The sequence below is a fragment of the Metopolophium dirhodum genome, chromosome 7, assembly GCF_019925205.1.
Source record: "Metopolophium dirhodum isolate CAU chromosome 7, ASM1992520v1, whole genome shotgun sequence".
NCBI lineage: Eukaryota > Metazoa > Arthropoda > Insecta > Hemiptera > Aphididae > Metopolophium > Metopolophium dirhodum.
In genome coordinates this window covers 801,137-824,147 of record NC_083566.1, presented here as the reverse complement: position 1 = coordinate 824,147, position 23,011 = coordinate 801,137, and the positions used below count along the sequence as shown (strand labels likewise).

Below are 23,011 nucleotides of genomic sequence, written 5' to 3'. Positions count from 1 at the left end.
GGTCTGGTGAGACTCGCCGTCCGTCCCCAATCGCCTGCAAACATCAAAATCGATTTATACTTTTTTAAATGGCTAATTGAAACAGAGTGCATCAATCGACCTAGTCGACGCCAATACATTACTGCAGCGACGAATCAGCGAATTTCCCAAAAAGTGTATTCCCAAAAAATGTATCTGACTACTCTGCACCGTAACGCATTTTAGTTATCGCTTATAGATCATTAACGTTATGAAAACACTTTCAATGATACTGTTGTAGGCGACGACGAAGTAACACATTTTATACTTGTAAAGTGTTTTTTTCTAATTATTTGGACAATACGATTGTGTTTTACATTGTGTATTAAATTGTGTTTTCGTAGTCATCAGTGACAACCCGGAGTGTGACATGATAAAATCCACTATCGAAATAAAATTACAGTTAAGCTTCCACATTACGAAGTCTCGCAAGCATGAAAAAAATTCGTACTGTAAAGAAATTTGTTAAATAGAAATAAAAAAACAAAAAAAATAAAAATATTTCGTTAAACGGAAAATTGTGTTGATTGGAAGTTCGTTAGGTAGGTATATGGAAGTTTCACTGTATTTAAAAATGACATAGGTACATTATTATAGTTAGTAATTGGTATAAAAAACTATAAAATAAAAACGATTTTTAATTCTTCTAATAAAATAAGAATTTATATTATCATCACAGATCCTATAAAAGTTACACATTAATATAATTTATCATGTAAGTACACGTACGAAAGAATATTAAATATTTTTTTTTATTTAAGACAGAATTTCTGAATTTATACTCTTTTGACATTGACTGCAGATTTTCATTTCGTCTGAACGTTAAAACTCTAAACAAATATATAGTAAAAGTCATAAGAATGCAGTTAGGAAAAATAAATAATTATACAATACCTCGGAGGCCACGCTGTGCAATAATTCAGATGTAATTATTCCCGTTTGTTCTACCATTTTGTATAAAAATCCATCTTTATTTTTCAGTAAATTATATGAATGATCAAATTCAACTACTGTGCCAGCGTCTATAACAAGTACTCGTTCAGAATCCATAATGGTATTCAATCGGTGAGCAATCGTTAACACTGTGCATAATTTGAATTTATTTCTAATTGTATTTTGAATCAAGACATCGGTTCTGTGAGACAAAAAACGATAAACAATTACACTTAAGAGTTAAGACAGTATACAATTAACAACAATAATTAATTGAAATATTTATTACTGTGGATCGACATTGGCAGTGGCTTCATCCAATATTATAATTTTATTATTTCGAACTATAGCCCTAGCTAAACATAATAACTGTCTTTGACCAACACTAAAATTAGAACCAAAAGCAGACATTTTTGAATTTAAACCACCAGGCAATCTTTCAACGACAGTTTTAAGTTCCACCTAAAATAGTAATAATATATCAGTTTTTGATCATATTAAAATTAAGCCATACTCAATATAAACTGAAAAATAAAACATTTAAATAAATATAAAATATAATATACAGTGAAATTACTTCATCTAAAGCATTCCAAAGAACCACATCGGGGTATTCATCAAATGGATCTAAATTCGTTCGCATTGTTCCTGAAAACAAAACTGGTTCTTGGGGGATAATGGAAAACTTAGATCTCAGGTCGTGTAATCCTAACTTATGTATCTCTATATCGTCGATAATGATAGATCCTTCATTGAGAGCAAATCTAAACAATGCCCCAATAATGGACGATTTACCTGCACCGGTCCTGCCAACGATTCCGATCTAAATAAACATTACATAATAATTATATCAAGTAAAAAATTGACTGAAATTACTGTAATTACTTTTTCCATTGGCTGTATTTGAAAATTGAGATTTTTTAACACGTATGGTGAATCTAGGCTATAACGAAGATTAAAATTTCGAAATTCAATTTTTCCCGAAAAAGGCCATTTGTTGGGAGGTGCTTTTTCTGAAGAAAATTAATTAACAGTAACATATATATATATTATAATTTGTAATAGTGTAATTTATGAATAATTTGGCGTATTATTTTATAAATTGGCACTATAGGTACCAGAAGGAGATTGAAAATCAGCTTCCTGCGGTAAATCTGTGTATTCAAGTATTCTTTCTACAGATGTCATTTGGTTTTCTAAGACTGATAACTGTCTTACTCCCCATTGGATTATTGAAGTCAATGTAATCGTTTGAGTAATAGTTAGACCAATATTTCCTCCATGATCTAAATGAATAAAGAACAATCTTTATGAATAACATTATAGGTAATAAATCACATTTATTTGTTCAAACATTTCAGACCTACCATTTTCAACAGCAAAGAAGCTGAATATTACAATACTTATATAAGTAATACTGACTATATCCAACCAGAGCCCAAACGCTTGATTCGCACAAATGTACATATTCCAAGCCGAAGAATGTAAGTCCTAAATTTTGTACAAAATAATTAGAAAAAAATCAGGAAAAGTCATTCTGCTGATAGTGGTGTCGACTGTCTAGTGCAACTCGATATTGAGTAGATCACTGTAATGTTAATAAATTTGAATTTAATGCCATATCATTGTATATTTGTATACGATGAAAATAGAAATAGAAAATAGTATTTATTATTTTATTGGTTGCCATTGGTTTATCGGGCAGATTAGGACAAGCTTGCATTACATTGAATTTTCGCACATTGCTTAAAAAGGTGGCTGACATAGTCGGATTGCCTACCAGGAATTGCTGAGTTGCCATAAGGAGTTGGACAATCATTTTTTTATGGGCGACGAAGTGCGCGGGATCGGCTAGTTTATGTAATAAAAGTAATTTATTTTTCTATTAGTAATACGATAGGTTGAACTAATTTTTGTCAAAAACAAATCGCATAGTTATTTTAATTTTATTTCATACGATATGACTAGTTATTAGGTTAGGTTGAGAACGACGCATGACGTATCGTTTATCACGGTGCGTGAAAATAATATAGAGGTACCTCGTACCTGTACCGTATAAATAGCTTAAAATGAATCCAAATAATTGCATTATGTATAGTAAATATGTTCATAATAATGGAGAAAAGTCCAAACAAATTATATTTAGAATTACAACAAAAAAAATCCAATTTTTCAAAATTTTAAATTTTAATTTCCATAAATTAAGATTTATGAGGGTTTCTGTAAAAACAAATGTTTAGGAACCTTGTATTGTATTTTAAAGCCGTCTAGGCCTTAGTCACATATTAAAACTACCCAGATAGCAATTTTTTGTTTAATAATATTATTATAACATTAAAATCATGAATAATATTAGTATAACGTTATTATAATAATATTATAATATTATCATTACAAATGCTGTCTGGGTAAAACTATTAGACATTTTTAACCACAATATAATTTTCAAATGTTCTTGTTTTCAACAAAATTTGAGCTTCGAAAGCTTATGACAATTTTTTTTACTATATCTATGTATTTTTGATATTTTTAAATTGTAATAAGAACAATTTATGAAGGATCAAGTATGAAATTGTCTAGTTTTTTGAAACAAAAAAATGTTTGACCCCTTAAAGTACCAACTATAGATTGATTGGCCACAAGAAAACACACTTAAAGTTGAAGTTTGAAGCATTTGTTCTGCTATAAAAAGTGTCTACAGACACAAAAAAAGAAAAATGTATAACAAATAACATAAAATACACAATATTGTGAAATTTAAAATGTATTAAGATGGCATTCTCTCTGTCTTACAAACACATAACATAGCAAAATGTACGCTCAGCATAATATCATGTTTAGCTCTGTTAGTTTAAATTTAGAGTGATTTAACCTAACCTCTTATACAATTTAAAGGTAAGATTATTATCTAGTGAACCTTATTGAGTTTTTTATATTTTAGTTTTTAAGCAAGTTATGAGTATTTTGAAATGCACAAACAATTTACAATTTTAAAATAACATACTTAAAAACTAAAATATAAAAAAAATCCTATGAGGTTTACTAGATTCTTACTTCTAAATTTTATAAGAGGTCAATTCATTCTAATTTTTTAATTAACAGAGCTAAACGTGATCTGCTGCGCGTACAAATTTGCTATGTTATGCGTTTGTAAGATAGAGAGAATACGTGCGGGTGTAGCGCCCTCTTAACTGTTTATTATATTATTATGAACTTATAGTATATTAACTAATTTTGACTCACTTGATGCTCGTCAAATTCATTGATTAAAATTTGTTCTACTTTGTATGCCCTTATTGTTGTTAAACCTCGTAATGTTTCTTTCATATGTGCAAATACAGGACTTCGTGCTATTTATATAATAATGTAAATAAAAAATATGATTTAAAATTTAAAATATTGTTGATTATTAATTATACCAAAAATATACATACTAATTCCTTCTAACCGTTTGATACCTCTTGACGTAGGCAAATTGAAAACTCTAATCTTATAGAATACTATTACCATGATAAATGTCGGTACCATGAGGTAAATATTAACAAATCCAACAATAAATATGATTCCCAAAAGTAACATTACCAACTAGATATTTAAAATATTCAAAAACAAACAAGTAATTTACTTCAGTAGTTTCTATATAATATTGTGATATGGGGGAGGGGGGGGGGGAGAGTGGCCAGGAGAGAGAAAAACATGGGACATTTTTATATTGAACTCCTTCAATTAAACTTGAAACAGTTTTAAATAAAATATTTTATATTTACTTGCAAACAATCAAATATAACGTACGGCAACATCTCGTCAACAGCTCCGATGTCCTTTGAAAAACGATTCAACATGTCACCTAAACAAAAAAAAAACGTTTATAGGATACAATACTTTATTTTAAACCGTTTGAAATACGGTTAGATTAGATAAGATCGAGTAATTACCAGAAGACCTAGTGTTGAAAAAAAACATCGTGGCTTTAATAAATCTATCGAACATTTGATTATGCACATTTATCGAAGCTCTCGTACAGAACATTACGTACGTCACACACCTGACGATAATGGTTACAATCAAAAAAATTAATATAACGGCGTATAAGATCACACAGTTTTGACGAAAATTTGACGAAAACAATAATGTAGTGAATGAATCACTAGACGATAATGTTCCATTATTATTTGATATATTGTAGCTTATTGTATTATGCAAAATATATTCTTCACGAGTTATCCTAAAAAATGTACATGTAATATATCTAAAAATTAATTCATACATTTTAATTTTTTAATTGTCATAATACCAAAAGCTAATCCAATAATCAACACCACTAGCCAATACTTGGGTAAGAATAAAACAAAAAAGTACTAAAAATACTTTAAAAACACTCCCGTTGGCAGATAAATATGATCGATAAACATTAATCGAAACACGACCAGACGACCGAATTTTGTCCGTATTTTTTGATTTTTCAGCTAGAGCTCCACTAACATGAACATCATTTTGAGACGATGAAATACTTTTGTTGGAACCGAGCAAAGTTGAAACCATTTGTACATTCAAACTGTTGTTGGTATCATTTTCTGGTTCATTTGTTCCTGTATCATCTGAAGATCCAAGTGATTTCGCAAACTCAAAAGCGGTGGCTTGTAGTTCTTGATAAGAACCTTCGGCTACTATTCTTCCCTAAAACGAAAACAAACACAAAAGTTATTGGATTAACATCCTGTAAATCAGAAATCCAAACAATATATACAATATTGTTTTTACTTTTCAATAGTGATTTAAAATGTTGCACGATATATTTTGGTACCTATAAATTGTGTACAACAATTGCTCTTAATCCTATACAGTATATATATGTATCTCGGTCAGAGTGTATCTTAGTTTTAGTATACAGGAGTGTTCCGTAATTTTATGCATAGTATGCTTATACCTGATCTGCCTGAGTAACCAATGGTGACCATTTATAAACAAAACAAAATTATCAATTTCCACCGTTAATCTCAAGATCCCAGTTTGACCACATCTTTAAAATGCGTATATGGTAAAATCGTTTCTTATTGTACATTTAGAGCATTAGAGGAACCACTATTCCAAATTGCAGGTTCGTACTCCTTGTAGTTTTTGAGATATAGCTATGAATGAGTGAGTGAGTAGTGGGTGATATTTAGCCCATGTACAGTTTTTTTGTGGCAAATCTTATGTAGTATATATGCTATATAGGTATATCTACTATCTTGGTCAAATTGTATCTTAGTTTTAGTGTACAGGATACAAAGATTATGGATATTTTAAACCATCACATAGTATATTATATATGATAAATATTATTTTTCTTATATATTTTTTAAATCATAATAATCGAAAAAAAAATGCCACATCGTTTGGAGACGTATTTGCCTGGTGACACCGAGTCAACGGAGGCCACTTTTCGCACTTTTCTGTAGCTACGAGTAAATAACTTTTAACGTGTGGATGAATATTGAATAACCAAAAGCTGTATTGTATAATATTTAAATGACTTATTTGCAATTAATATTCAAAATTTATTTTCGGACAAAGTTGAGGGCAAACTTCACGAACATGATAAATGCCTAGTTGCAGCACTGGACGTATTATAACTATATTGTATTATATTTTATTGTGTATTGCTTGTTTAGTGTGATCTTTAAGTCCTCATACCTACTACCTATTTTAGTATTTTTATCCATAAATATTCACCGGCGCAATTTATTTATAATTTAAGATTTTCTGTTGTAATTGGGCGCCTCTTTTTTATACTAACATTGTCCATTAGAATTATTTGATCGACATCAGTTAAGTATTGTACTTGGTGAGTAATAAGAACACATGCTTTTTCTTTGAGATAATCTATTAAACAGAAATAAAATGATCGTAAGTGTTGTAATTTGTTTGTAATTTAAAAAGAAAATTCAATACCTTATACCTTTGATGCATTTCTCAAACAAATGCCTGCCAACTTTAGAATCAACTGCCGACAAAGGATCGTCCAGTAAATATATATCTGCTTGTTTGTATATTGCTCTAAAAATCGAACATATTGAATGTATTATTTACAGTTTATTTTCCAGCTGTTACTCACCTAGCTACATTTATTCTCGATCTCTGGCCCCCACTTAGAGTAACTCCTCTTTCACCCACCAAAGTCCTGTCACCATGTGGAAATTGTTTAAAATCAGTTTTTAATGCACATACACTTATAACCTAATTCATCACCAAATTAAAGGTTATATTATTGCGAATATTTTACCTATATAATATTATAATTTGCAATTTGTAGGTACTTGTTTGTAACGCTCTTTGTCCATCGGCGAACCAAAAAGTATATTTTGTTGAACAGTACCGGCAAACAGCCATGGTTCTTGTGATGCATAAGACACTTTACCACAAACGGATATTTTACCTGCGGAAAGCGGCAATTCGCGCAAGACTGCTTGTAATAATGAACTCTGTAACCGTTTATTTTACAATTATTAAGGTAAATAGAAATAATTATTTATATAGATTTTATGTACTTTTCCGGCTCCTACTGGTCCGATAATTGCCACCAATCGTCCTGGTATGATATTTAGATTAATGTTTTCCAAAGTGTTACATGTTTGTATGTCTGTCCACTTTGCACTAGCATTCGAAAAAACTATACCAAAACTATTTACACATCCTGTGTTTTTTTTAATATCAATATTGTCTGTATTTATGTCCGATTTCATAACTCCAATTGTTAATGGTTTGACTGCAGATGTTGAAAGATTTAGGATTTTGCTATCTTTTTCTTCAAGCAACATAAAATTCTGTACAAAAAAGTCATAAAAATGTTCTTATAAATAAAAATTTGTATGTATTCCTACATATATATCAAAATTAAAATATATAATCTAATTTCTAATCATGTAAGAATTCATATTTATTCATGTACCTGTATGCGTTTCAGAGATATTTTCAGTTCAGCTAATTGAGTTAAACCTCGGCCAAATAATTTCGTCATTGGTTGTTGCAATAGAGAGAAAAATGCAGCTAAGACAAAAACCTAAATATATGTACTTATATTTTATCAATCTGTTTTATGTTTTGGTTTTTGAGCGGAGCGTTGAATGTATTTATTTTACAATAATGTGTTTTTTTTAAATTTTTTTAAATTTGTTGTGGATGTGATAAGTAGTTGAAAAAATGCTTCGCTTTTCAACTTCAATATCTTGTCCAATGGGAAAGTGAATCTAATTGGTACTTTGGGGAGGCCAACAGTAAAAAATTCACAGTACTTTTCAGAAGCACCTAAAAAAATTTAAAAAACTAAGGAAAATGGGAATTTTTTAGCAAAATCGGTTTTTGATTTTTGTTTTTAGTGTAACTCTAAAACAAATTACCGTAGATACATGAAATTTTCACTGAATGTTTGTATTAGCATTTCCTATGCACCATAACGTTTTAAAAAATTTTTGACTTGTTTTGAGCTATTTAAATTTTAAATTTCCAATTTGTTTAGTTTTTTTTTCTATAAATACCAGTCAAATTTTATTCGTTTCAAAAAGCTTAAAATTTAATAGAACGCTTCTAATATATTGTTACAAAGGCAATTGAAAAATATTAAAAATACATTTTTTTTTATAAGCATTTCAAGTTCAAATTTTGACAAAATACGTAAACATCACAAATATGTTCAGATTATTTTGAGTTGGAAAACCATAAAAATTTTTAATTTTTAATTTAAGAGGTGAGAATTTAACACAAGATTCCTCATAAGCTTGTTTACTTTTATCAAAAAAAAAAAAGTCTACCGAAAAATCAAATTAAATTTTTATGAGCGTCTGAAGTTCAAATTTTTACAATATTGGATAATATTTACTCGATTTGTCATGTAGCGATTTCCTTATTTTACTGTAATTCAAAAACGAATGTTTATTGTATCAATTTATACTTGAAAACATTTTCAAAATATTTTGACTCATTTTGAGATGTTTACGGACATTTAGGAGATTATTTAGTGTATTTTACTTTTCTGATTGAGATATTGTTTCCGAGTAACATGAATGATAAAATACTGATGAACAGCTGAAGCTTAGCTTGAACTACTGAAAACGCAAAAGTTAGAATACCCAGAAATGAAGTTCTTCGAATTTGTTTCATTTCCTTTCTATAACAACATCAATAAATATAATAATTATTAATAGGTATATGCATTATTATATCAAAATATTTAATAATAATTAATATTGTTGAATAATATCACAAACTTTCTGGTATGTTCTATAAGTTTTGCAAATGGTTTTTCCCAAGTGTACATTTTGATTATTTGTATTCCCGAAATTATTTCGTTCATTAAACGTATTCTCTCGTCGGTAATTGTGGCCGTCTTCAATCGATATTCGGACATTTTTTTCCCCAACAAACCTGAAAATAAAACAAGCCGTCTGTTAATAAATAAAATAATATGGTTACTTTCAAAATTTTCTATTCAACGTACATTGTAACGGAATAAAAAATAAAAATCCAGATACTCCAATTAATGACGATACGCCAATTTCATGCCACAAAAAATATATTACCACAATTGTTAGCAGGGGACCAATCCATACATAATGAATTGAGTTCGCTGCAATATCGAATCGACTAACATCATTCGATATCAAATTTATTACTTGGCCCACAGTGGTCTCGCCAAGAGCTGTTTGACTTAAACACAATGCCTAGGTAAAATAAATATAGTAGATATAACAAACATTATTTTATATTTTGTTATTTATTCTAAAAGAACAACCAGTATATTATCTACGTTTATTGTGTTTTGTTTTAGAAATTGAGACATTGAGTCTAATATGAAAGTACATTATCTACTAATATACGGTAATATAATAATAATGTAATTAAATTATATATAATATTATGATAATAATTGTTCAATGTTGGCATCGATTGAATGTTTTAAGTAGGCATATCGCATATATTAAAGTGCAATTTAATTTTTAATTTTTGGTGGTAGATGTGTGTTTGCTAAACTGTCAACTAAAATTAAAACGTTCTTTATTATAGTCCATGTACGAAATTTTATCTCGACCGCAAATACAATATTTATATTGCGTAGTTGACAACAAAATGTAAACATTAATATCCGTATTTATTTTCTTTGCTTTACTGATGTCTGTTGTACTCTTCCACACATTCGCGAAATCCTATACTATAGGTAGCTAGTACCTACTAGCTACCAAAATTAATAATAACAATATAATCATGAAGTCACTTATTTTTACCAACATTCAAACATTAAAAAAATATCGATGGTCGATTTATATTATCATTATTGTCATACAGACATACAGTTAAGTGAATAAGTACAGGATTTTTTTGAAATTGTATACTTACAGCTTAATAATTTACCATCAAATATTATTATAATTATATACCTGTATTTTATTAGTTGTTACACATAAAAACTATATAGATAGTAATAGGATAATTGATCGACAAATATCAAATAATTTATAAACATACTATACAGACTGTTATGGTTATACTGATGATTTTTAAAATGTTGACTTCAAAATTCAAATATTGTTGATAATTATCACAATGGTTTAATCGCTTATTCAAAACCTTATTATTTAAAAATATATTTACAATCAATATTTATACTACAGGTACAATGAGTAAGTGTGGTGACATCAAATAACATTTGACATACTAGGAACAGCAGTGCCACCTGACAAGAAATAATTCAAAACCTATGTATCTATATTCTATACTTATAATTAAATAATGTTTAACGAGGTTCACCTTTCTAAATATGATAGAACAGCAAGCAACTCGCATCTTCAACGCACATTGTAAGTTTTCTTCAATACTTGAATGTTGCAATATCATTATAATTAACAAGGAAAACACTATACCAGACGCATACATGTATGCGTGTTTCAAGTCTGTAGTGTTGGAACCATCGGGGTTGAAATATGCTAATAACCCGCCAACTAATAGTGGCCCAGATACTCTATAAAATATAACATTATAGGTATGTACATCACACGAAAACATCATAAAAATACTATGTACCTATCATATTTTACCGCAAGACTTACATAATACATAAAAAAAAAATTACGTTCAACAGCATAAATAATACCGAGCAGAAAGTTCGAAAAATATATGTAATAGGACCTATTATAAACAATTATATAAGAGTCCCATCAAGCATCAGTCGCCGGTCAAAACCTAATATCAATATATTTCGATACTCAATATATAAAAAAAGTATAACTTACAGTAAACGTTCTTACCTAAAAATAATATCATTGATGGCGAATAAACATCCAATGAACATATATTTATAACCAAACATTTTAATCAAAGCTCTCGGCAGACTAGGCGTACGATTCGCAGAGTATGCATTGGTCAGTTCTAAACGCCATTCCCTAAAGATAAATCAAAAATTAATTTAATCAAAATAATAATAAAGATGACGTTGAATTTCAATTAATTTACTTTTCTAATTCATCGCCTAATGATGATGATATCTGGTCGTCCAATGTCGTATATAAATCGGTTTCATCTAAATCTCTGTTTTGTCCTGTTTTGAACAGATTCAACATCCAACTAAACAAACATAATTAGTTAAGAGTCCAAAATCTACAATTTATTACCGGCATTATCCATTAAATATAGGTAATAATAAGTAATAACTATATTTAAAAAATAAAAAAAAATAAAATTAACGACTAGGTTACTGCAAGACAAAATATTGATGTACCTACCTATAAAATATAAAATGCAAAAGTCTTTTACTTATATACATTAATACATAATTATGTATAGTTAAAGGTTTTAATAATGAGTAATCATTTTAGTTTTATTAGCTTAGTATTAAATTATTTCACTAATTGTATATACCTACTTATTTATAAAAAAAATTATATTTTAAGTTATGTAAGATTGTATTATAATTATATTAATTAATTAACTTAAAAAGTCTATTGTGCGTGAAATAACTTTTTGTACGAATTACAAATTTAATTTAAAAATACAATTTTATTATTCTATACTATAAAAGCAAGTCCAGATTTTGTGTCACGGGTTGGCTCCGAAACGGCTTGATCGTTTTGGCTGATTTTTTATTTTGTTATGTTTGTAATTGTCAGGGCAAGGTTCTTATGAAAGAACATTTTAGGAAAATCTGCTGGAAAAGTAGGAAATCTGGATGTCAAAAATGCAACAGTGGCGCCATCTGTACAAGAAAAAAATAAACTAAATAGTAATATATTTTTGTTTATTGAAAGGTTGCTATTGGTTATGATTGTTGTAGTTTTAGTTAATATACATTTTGAAGAATTTTATTAAAATAAAAAGAGGAAATGAAACCTTGGCCGCTCCACAAATGGTGTTATAAGAGGAAAAAAATAGGTCAGCGCATTTCGGTGGCGGATGTTAGTCCATCGTCCCTTCGGGCCTCGGACAGGATAGTGTAATTTTACTGTATTCGATTTGAATGCAATGATTGCATTCGATAAAAAACGATTCTGAGCGGATGAAGGAATCTTTTTTATTTAATTTTATTCGTTTCTATGGTGATAAACAAAGCGTTTTAAGAACAGCTTAAGAACGATTTATATAAATAGGTAAGTTATATAATTATAATTATAATTTATAATTAGGAAATATCATAAAAATGAAAAAAAATATAAAAGAAAAGAAAAAGCTCATAAGTCGCTCAAATGTTTTGAAAATTTTACCATGTCTAGGTAAGGCTAATATAAGTAAACAACCCAAATTTCAAGTTTTTCCGAACTTTAAACCGTAAGGAACAAAATCTAAAATACAACAAAAAATATCTCTTGTTATTTTTCATTTGAAGCAATATTTCTGGTAGAAAACGTCGTCCGTAATTATTTAATATTATAAAATCGTGAAATCGTACGTTATTTCTCCTTTAATCGCTTTTATTTCGAGTAGCGTTTCGAAAATCGAAAAATGACCTCTTTAAAATACCAGCTCAAGAACATAACCTATCAAAAAAAATGCTATACTTGATACTTTTGAGCAAGTTTAGAGGGATAAAAAGTGTTTACAGAATAAAAAAGAAATAAACATCATTGTAAGACCATTACATTCCTACCTCCGCACAAAATCTAAAATTGTCAATAAATATAATAGAAATTAATAAATCGGTTGATTTTTTCGATCTTATGAAAAAATGTCAATAATAAATTGATAAAATATAATATATAGTTCTAAATGTAATATCTATTAAGTGTGGCACACAGGTATCTAGGATTGTTGCGCTTTCGTACGATACCAATTAGTTTTGGTGCTAATGTCTTCCACCGGTACAAACAGCACGGTGTCCACGATTTACTGATAATATACTTCTGCGAATCTCACGGGATAACGCCGTTCGAGATGGCTATACATTAAAATATAATATCATTTACACTTAAAAAGATATTGCTTCCACATGCTTACACATGCTTACACAAGAGTTGAACAATCAGAATTTTTTTTCCTGGTAACGGAAAAGTTAAGATAAGTTTTTAACAGTTTTACACTACTCTGCATACAGCTCAATATTACTCTTCAAATAAAAATAAAACGTTGCAAGATAGATAGACAGGATTTGTGGAGCCACGAAACTGCACCACAATTTGCAAACAACTATCCACGGGGGCGGAGCACGCGGTTGACAGCTAGTATTATAATAATATATAAAGGTAGTATGAAAACAAAAATTCATTTTATTCTTTGATGTTTATTGCATTTTTTATCGTTAGAGAATACTATACAATTATTACATTATAATATAAACATGTGGGTAGTTGACAGTTGCGTTATCAAGTGTTTCGAAAAATAATAAACCTAATGCTAATTAACCAAGTATATTCAGAGTCTGCAGTCAGAAGTATAATAGACGTTTATGATGATGAATAACATGTGTTGATAAAATATTTAGTGTTTTATTATCTTATTTTTATAATCACACTATTACAGTATTACCTACGTCCCACTATTTCTACATATAAAAAAACATAATATGTATAGAAATAGTAGCGTAGTAGCCAGTAGGTAATATAGTAATAGTGTACATATTAGATTACAAACTATTAATATTAAACTATAAGGCATTCGCAAAGCTTAATAAATAGGTACCTACCTATCACACAATATAGGCAATAATTACCAGCCGCGCGGTATCGTTGAAGTCACAAGTTGAAGTTTATGTTACGAACTAAATTTAATACCTATATAATATTATATATTTATACCACCCGGCACCCACATTATCCCAAGTATACCATAAAATATTTTGCAATAACGCAGCACAATGTTTAATATTATGAATAATGATATTATAAATATTAAATACTATGACGATCATATATATTTTTTTTGGGCATCTTGTTAAAATATTATTGCCCATGCATTCACTCCACGATAAAATATTATGTAACGGCGAAAACGGGCGGCGTGATACCAGATTCTGCCAATTAAAGTTTGGAAACTACTGATTTTAATTTTGAGGCAATATAATATAATATGTAATACGATAAGTAATACTTCGTGTTATAGTGCTTTGAAAATTGTAAATAATCACGATAACATACAATTATAGTACGGTGATAACCGCTGATAACGGCAATATATATTACATAACTTATACCCAAGTAGACAATATACAGTTCCCTTTAGTTATGTGATTTTTATAAAAACTATAGTTTAGTTGTACATATTTATTTTACTTGTTCATTTATTCTAATTATATTTTTATCAATACATTTTAAAACATTTTAATATGATCGATATGTGATATTAAAAACAATAATTATTGAAATGAAACTAAAGTTATATGTATACCGCGGTATGCCTGATAGGTACCTACTTGGCTATACACCTACTTATAATATTTTATATTTTTACTGTTAACTAATACTCTATATACTTATACCTTGACATATTGTTTTTTTTTTTAAATTAAATTGTTATTTATTAATATAATTAATTTTTGTTTATTATATGATATGAAATTAATAACAATTATAATATAATGATAACAGAATTTTTTTTTGTTTTTATTTGTGCACATGAAATTGTTACATTTTTGCGGTATTACACGGTAATACGTACTTTTACCGGCAGATTAAGTAATTGTAAATTATAAGACGAAATAAATAGATGGACTATATTTTACGCACAAATAGTACGTACGTACGTATTGAATATTTACGGTTTTATAGTGAGAACAGTAGTACAGTACCTTTTATTTTATATTTACGTGGTTTTTTAAGATTAAATTGCTATTTAAATGGTTAATTAATGCACCTTAACAAAATATAATATAATTCAATTTGTTTATTACCCATAAGTAATGATTTCAAAAATATTTGCATTAGATCTTGGATTAAGAGGTCGTTTTATTTCACCATTGTCATCTGGAAATCTAAAATAATAATTAATAATAATAATTAATAAGCAAACAAATTAATTGTAATAAATATTTTCTACAACTAACCTGTTCATGGCGTAGACGCTCTATCAATACGCTATTATGAATATAGTTACTTTAAATGCCGTTCTTCTAAAAAAAAAATAGTTTTATAAATTTATATTTATCCGCTTAGTAGTAATGTTACAATATTATCATTTGATTAACAACATTTTTATTATTAGTACGTCGTGCCCACATGTGTCTTCTTATGTCTTCTTCAACTTACTAACACATAACATGGCAAATTTCATGTTCAGAAGAATCTATTTTACTCTGTAAATTTTAATATAACATTGAGTTTACCTATTATTAAAATATAAGGAAAAATATTGCTACGACATTATTGAGCATAAAACAACTTTTTTGCGACACGATTGACCAAATTTGCCAGCGTATGAAAGTACCTATATAGAAATACAAAAGAAAACCTACACGATTGAGAATAAAAAACTCTGCAACATTGCCATTTTCAATTTTTAACTACCTATGTCCTATGTTATACAAAAAATATTTATTTAAACAATTATAATAATGCAAAATACGATACAAATTAAATAAATAACATGATTTCATAGTCAATAATAGTCACATTTCATAAATCTGTTTATCAAACACTGATATTATTTCTATAATAATTTTGGAATTGTATCTCAATTATCTTATATTTTCCACTAATGCTAAATATTTAAAACGTCATATATTAAGGATTAAACTAATATTTATTGCTCCGGAACTAATTTATTAATCGATATAACATTGTCGATAAAGTTGAGTACAGTCACGAATATAGATACAATATCTATATCCGTGGCCCAGCTCACGGCTCGCGGCTCGTAATAAGCCTATTAAATAAGTATCTATAATTTGAACTAACAAAAAATATGACCTATAAATGTGTTATATTAATTTCAAAAGAAGTAACTTATGAGATATTGAATAAATTTCAAACAATATGTCTTATACTCTCGAATAATAATTCATATATATATTAGCTGTTTTTGTTTGTAGGGGGGAGGAACGGTTGTGATTGGAACACGTTTTTTATGTGTACATGTGACAAGGATTTATTGCTAAAAATCCCGGGTGGTCACCCATCCTAGAACTAGCAACACCGGCCGATACGTATACTCAGAGCGTTTTCGCAGTTGAGTGAGTGTACGGATCGCGCCACACCAAGTCACAATAATTCATATATTCATTTAGAAAAATATGAAATTTCCCAGGACTTAAAACCGTTATTGATTTAATTGGTTAGGTTAACTGAAATTTTTTTGGATACCGGTTCTGTTGTTAGCGGTAACCAATTACCGGTACTATATTTAAAATTACAGGTTACCGTTAAGTGATAACCACTTCCAAAAAATGTCGGTTACCGGTAACCGATTGGATACCGGTTTTAAAAAAAAAAATTTGTACTACACCTTTGTACCCGTAAACTTAATACAATATTCGTGTTGTTATAGGAATCAAGCTATTTTTAGATTTCCCAGTACAATATACGATGAGGTAGACCGGGACTATCGACTATCAAGTAGGTACTGTCATTACCAACCAACGATATTTTATGTTATAGATAGGTAGGAAATAGAATTGTAGAATACTAATTATTTGAATTATTATTACAAGAATTTAGACTAGGGAAAAAGAACGAAGATATAATAGTATGATTTAAGAATAGTTTTAAGAAGTTATTATTTATTATAAACCATTAGTAGCTACGAGCGTATAATCATTTATGTAGCGAAAATAAATTAAACATAATATTTTATAGTTCATACGTAACGGTAGTCAGTATTTATAAATACCGGTAATCGGATCTTAACCGGTTAAGACATATTACGTTATTATAACGTTTTATGTTAGCTGAAAAATTGTCACGGTAACCGGTAACCGATAACCGGGAGTACAAATAGGTTTATAATAACGGTAACCGATTATAGGTTCCCCAAAATTCCGGGAAATTACCGGTTTTCGGTAAAAACCGGTAACCGGTTTCAAGCCCTGAATTTATTTAATTCCCTCTTGGCATCCCGTATTATCCCTGAACTCAAATTATTTGTCATTTTGAGCATTGTTGTCTATAATGAATCTATTTGATTGGATTTTAGAACATTTAATACCAAATGAAATTAACCGATGATTTCATAATTCTGATGCATCACCTGCAGCTTTGTAAATATGGGTTATCGTTGATTTTTATAAATTTGTGGAAATATATACCTTTTGAGAAACTTAAATTAATTAAGTGAGTATGTAACATTATAACGTAGTTCGATTTTTGTATTAAAGTATTTGAAGTTATGGAAATATTATGTAATCAAAACCCATTGCCCATTGCTCTAATGTTTCAACTTTTAATTACCTATATCTAGTAATTAATAACAATACTCCTATTTCAGAAAAACGAATGTATTCTAAAATATTCTTACTTAATTAATATATTATCGCTATTCCTAGTATGATTTTTTTAATACTTCGACCCCGTCAGTTAGTTTATTATCACTCTATATATTGTGTTTTGCTATTTTTTCACCAACAGCTACAAATCAATTATTGAATGTACTAACACTTTTATGTACATTGTATCCATACCTTTGTTATAAAATATACGCAATTGCAAAAATCATAGAAAAATTAATTACTCATATATTATCTTATAATAAAAAATATTACGAAAAAATAATACAGTTTTGTGATTATTTAATTGTAATCTTATAATAATATGTACATCTGAAAATTTTAGTTTTTCTCCGATTATGTAGGCTGAGAAAACTTCCAATATTTAAAGAACTACTAACGCTTGTGAATCATTACATTTAAGCAATATTTTGATTCGCCAAATATTTACAAATTTGTAGTTATTAAAAAAAAATTCAAACAGAAACTACCGTTTTATATTAATTCTGTTGTGGTGCTGCAGCAATACCAACAATCGATACTTAAATGGAGAGCACTTCACTAGAAGTTGAAATAATTTATTACAGTTGAATTAATACAATGATATTATGCACTTTATTAAACAGATTCACGAAAATAATTATTAGTGTGCTACGATTAACTCTGATCCTGACTATTGTGAAGGTGCAGCTCGTACAAAATAAATGTAGATCCACGTTTGAAATGGTTCTTAAATTTAAGGCCCTATTTATCTGTTCAGGAAAATTAATGACTTTTATATCCCAGACTCTCATCTAACAATGACAACTAGTATAAATATTTTAGTATAATTTTCTCAGAATAGATACATTTTCTTCGTACTGGATGTCACCACCATTTAACCTTGCATTTCATATTATTGAACAATTTTGAAATAAATTGTGCAATAGTATATATAATTATACCATACTATGATATACAACATATTATTATTATTGATTTCTAAATGGGGGGGGGGGGGGGGGCAATAAAAAATCTTACAAAAATGTAATTTGTATTGTTTTTACTATAACAAAAATAGAAATAATTCATATACCTACTTATTATAATATGACCACGTACAATACTAAATACATCCTGGTGAGATGAATAAAATATTTAACAACTTTTTATTTATAATAATTTTTTGACAACAACTTAATTAATACAGGGTAAATATTTTTAATATTAGGTATTATTATGTCCAATCTACAACTTTCATCCTCCTAGGAGATTTTTAAATAAAAGCAGTCAGTATTATCGCGAGTTATACACATTTAAATTTATATAATTGTATAATATTATGCTGTAATATTGAATTTTCAAACTTTTAAATTTTTTAATAATATGAAAATCAAGATAAATTATCATAATAATTATTGGAGGATATTTCTGAGAATGACCTTCTGTCATCTGACTAATGGTAATACTCTGAACATTGGAAAAATGTTATAAGGTAAATAGTAAATACTAATTAGATATGATAAAATCAGGGCATGTTTTATTTATTCTGGTCGAGCTTACAATCGCCCGTAATCCGCATTGACTTATGGACCCACGAATGTATAGGTACAAATTATAGGTTTAATAAAAAAAAAAAAAACTAAAAAGTGACACTGCAGTGTGAACACAAATAAATGTAAATATTTTTCGTTTGTAATATAATGATGTTTGTTTTGTTCAATGCATCTAGACATTATACAATTGTATTACTTATATTAAAACTACAACTCACAAGTTTCTAAGCTCCTATTTTTTAATTGAAATTAATCCTGGTGCTATTCATATAAATTAGCCAACTACTAACTATTTTCGTTGCAATTATTCATGTATATCGTATATGCGTACAGCTATCCGCTACTATCGAGGCGTAACTAGTGTGCACCGTTGAATTAGTCACTGAATTTATCGTTATACCAGAGGCCAGGAATATTCAATATATATATATATCGTACAGTACTCTTTATAATAAGCCATACAGTACCATGGAGAGGAGGGGACTACGCCTCCATCATCAACCAGGTGCCAGATCATAATATTATATAATACTATGTGTATGAAACCGCCAACCAAACATCTGTCCGACTGTCAAGAGCTGTATTAGAAGCTGATGTAAAAACTGTTGTTCATTATATTATTATAAATTGTGGGAAAAAAAATCAAATACTTAAAGTAAACACTAAACCTTGCAAAGTAAAATTTGAACTATTCGTTCTTTTCGTAGGAATTTGTAAGAATCGATTTGTGATTAAATAAATATAATATTACATTTTATTAGGAATAATTCCTAACCAATTATTGGTATAAAATGTTATTATTATTAAAATTAGAAAATCAAAAAACGATTCCCATAAAACCTAAATGAAAGGCTAATACACTAAAAATGAACTGCACAAAGAACAACTCACTCTACATGTCAACCTAATTAACAACCACTAAACAATTATTGTCAAAAACTTTAAAAAAAATAAGCAAACTTTTGGTTTTCAAAAAACATTAAACAAACTACAATTTACTTCTCTCCCTTGGCTCTGCTTTCCAAAATATATCAATACCAAACATAATATTGATAGTTTTGTTTTACGAAATCTTTTATTGGAAATAAAGTCACGTTAATATTGCAATAATTTAGTTGCGCTAAAATATACACCAAAACGTCAAAAAAATACAATGGAGTTGGTTTTTCAGTAATCATAGTTTCATAAATATTCACTTTCACTCAGTTTGTAGTAGGTACTAGTGTATGATATAGTATACTTAGATATGACATATGCATATAATTATATATTTATATATTCATCACCATACAACACAGTCCAACGTGCGAGTACCTACACAACGACAGCCATACGAACAATCACATTGTGATAAAATGCCCAAAATACACAAGCGAAGAAAACTTAAACAGAAAAAATGTATATTATATTAGTCCAAGCCAACAATTAGATTATATACCCAACTTGTATTTTTTTTTTTTAAATAAACAAATAACCAGAAATAAAAAAAATAAAATAATATTCATACTCAATTGTAGTTAGGTGATTCTGAATGATTTTTCACAGTAAGAAATTCCATTCGACAAATCTATAAATAAAATAGAAAATGTAAAAACGACAAATTTTTTTAATACAGTCTACCATTATTATTCTGTTATGCGCGTTAGACGTTTCGTGTTAGTGTATTTCCCAAGTGTGTAAAATGTGCACAATATTGTACCTCCTCTCAGCGCTAATAATTAATATCTTACCTAATATCATATGACATATGTATTATAATATTATATACTTTATTCTACTAAGTACTCGATGCAGAATAATTACCGTCTGTCAATTATAGACGTGTACTTACCAGTTTTCGAATCTCCGGGCGGTGCCGACGATAATATATTACAATAATTATAAACACCTATTAATATAATATTATATTATATTCGAGGACTGAGAGAATGCATTGAAAATAATATGAACAATTCCGGACACTCGTCTACAACGTTATATCGTGCCGAATTCGAGAGTGTCATGAAATCGGGAAGTATCTATAGCTGCGTGGAATCAGACGTCACCGCGGTCGTGTCCGGAACCTCGATAATGAAAAAATAACAATTCAAAGGCGCATCGATTACCGACGATCGTCAACACTATCGGAGACTAGACAGGACTAGAAAATGTTTCGGTAAACGACGATCAGCTACGATTATAATAATATACCATCACTCACGCCGTGTCGCAGACGGAAAGAGCAACTTGAGAAAAACCGGTGCGTGGACGGGCCCGCGACTGCCACTGTCGAGCGCGTGTTTTCGTGTATATTATTACACTGTGGCGCAGACGAGAGAGAGACACACACAGTGAGAGACAACGAGGGAGAGAGTGACGAATGCGAGAATTTCGATAGTGGCGTACGATAGTGATATTGCAGACACAATCGAATTATTCGATGATCCGGTGCCGTTCGATAATCGATAGTACGAAATGCTTATATTATTATAAAATATTCGGCTCGTTCGAATGAACAATTTTCGAATAATTTCTGTGTAATTGAAATCTATTCGCGGTCACACATACAAGTGGAATAAAATTCGATAGTTTTTGCAAAGTTCTAACAATCGAATATCGTCCTATCGTTGATTAGCGATCTATAATATTATAATAATATTGTAATCTGAAAAATGATTCTCTACCCCGAAAGCATTTACACCTGCTGGTTTCTCGAATAGGCAGACCACGACACTCGCGACTCCCGAGAAGCAAAATATGTAGCATAGAACAATTAATTATATTATTATTCTACGATAATCATAGTCGTGTCCACTCTTTTGGTTCAGTTCATCAGAGCTAGAGGCCGTGTTGAGTTTGGTTTTGTTGTTCAATCCGTCAAGCCGCGTAGGCGAAAATAGGGTACATTTTTTTGGGGGTGGGGGAGGGGGCTAGAATTTTATCAGCAGCACATACCCCGTGCCCTGCACAGGAGCTTCGTTCTCGAACCTCCCCAATTAATGTACCGGCTGGCTACTAACAATACACAAATAAATTCAATTAGGTAGTGAATTAAACAATTTTAATTAAAATTATAAATAATTATATACCACGACACATTAATTCAACTTTTACTCAAATAGTCAAATACAAAATGTACATATAAAGTAATACAATCGTATAAAATAATATTAAATCAATACTTATTTCCAATAAGTTGCTGAAAATGTATCAATAATTGTTTTTGTGTCAAGACTATTAGTTAAATCTCTCTCGATATTTATATCATATCAATACATTTTTAAAATCGTTCTTGTCTCATTGTTGTTCTTTGACAAGATTTTAACCGCCGCATTGAAGAAAATGAACGTTCGCAAGTTGCGTAACTCACGGGTATAGTGAAAGCAACTTTTAGAAATTTATATACATTTGGGTACACATTTTCAATAACTACTTGTTTAAGATATTCAATATTAAAATTTTCTTTAATTTTCACCAGGCGATTTTTGGTAACAATCTATTTTTCTTATCACCAAAAAGCTTATTTCATAACGAGTTGATGAAATATTTTTTTTTTTAATGTGAATGAATTTGGGTTTTTTTTAATTTGAAAAAAAATTTCCCAAAACAAATAAAAAATTTGTTATAGAAAAAAAAATAATTTTTCAAATTAAAAAAACTTCACCAAATTTGT

The 23,011-nt window shown here is 29.0% G+C and overlaps 1 protein-coding gene across 7 annotated transcripts; it reads right to left on the bottom strand.

The window, feature by feature from the left end:
• Nucleotides 1-665: 665 nt before the first annotated feature.
• LOC132948563 (probable multidrug resistance-associated protein lethal(2)03659) lies at nt 666-21,665 on the bottom strand. 7 transcript variants are annotated; one of them, XM_061019078.1, is made up of 28 exons: nt 21,191-21,658; nt 20,867-20,926; nt 15,452-15,517; nt 15,299-15,379; nt 11,437-11,547; nt 11,232-11,366; nt 10,735-10,945; nt 9,428-9,650; nt 9,198-9,354; nt 8,959-9,097; nt 7,883-7,993; nt 7,482-7,757; nt 7,251-7,415; nt 7,049-7,170; nt 6,893-6,990; nt 6,731-6,816; nt 5,246-5,628; nt 4,887-5,176; nt 4,719-4,798; nt 4,386-4,536; nt 4,195-4,301; nt 2,319-2,442; nt 2,070-2,237; nt 1,837-1,964; nt 1,529-1,774; nt 1,241-1,413; nt 913-1,153; nt 666-848 (listed from the first exon to the last, which is right to left on the bottom strand). In XM_061019078.1, exons 3-28 carry the CDS (start codon nt 15,457-15,459, stop codon nt 825-827), a joined length of 4,038 nt encoding a protein of 1,345 aa, XP_060875061.1. In that variant the 5' UTR covers nt 15,460-15,517; nt 20,867-20,926; nt 21,191-21,658; the 3' UTR covers nt 666-824. The 7 variants fall into 7 exon arrangements, with proteins under 7 accessions (XP_060875061.1, XP_060875063.1, XP_060875065.1 ...); XM_061019080.1 differs by having other exon boundaries at nt 15,452-15,514; XM_061019082.1 differs by lacking the exon at nt 20,867-20,926 and adding an exon at nt 11,994-12,175.
• Between the last annotated feature and the right edge of the window lie 1,346 nt (nt 21,666-23,011).

Bases quoted from the DNA above. Each gene is read 5' to 3' on its own strand.
- LOC132948563 (XM_061019078.1), bottom strand. The intron at 4,799-4,886 runs GTAATTACTCGA...TTTTTTGTTTAG, and splicing joins TTTCAACACTAGGTCTTCTG to GTGACATGTTGAATCGTTTT. The intron at 1,154-1,240 runs GTAATAAATATT...TTTGTCTCACAG, and splicing joins ACTGCCAATGTCGATCCACA to AACCGATGTCTTGATTCAAA.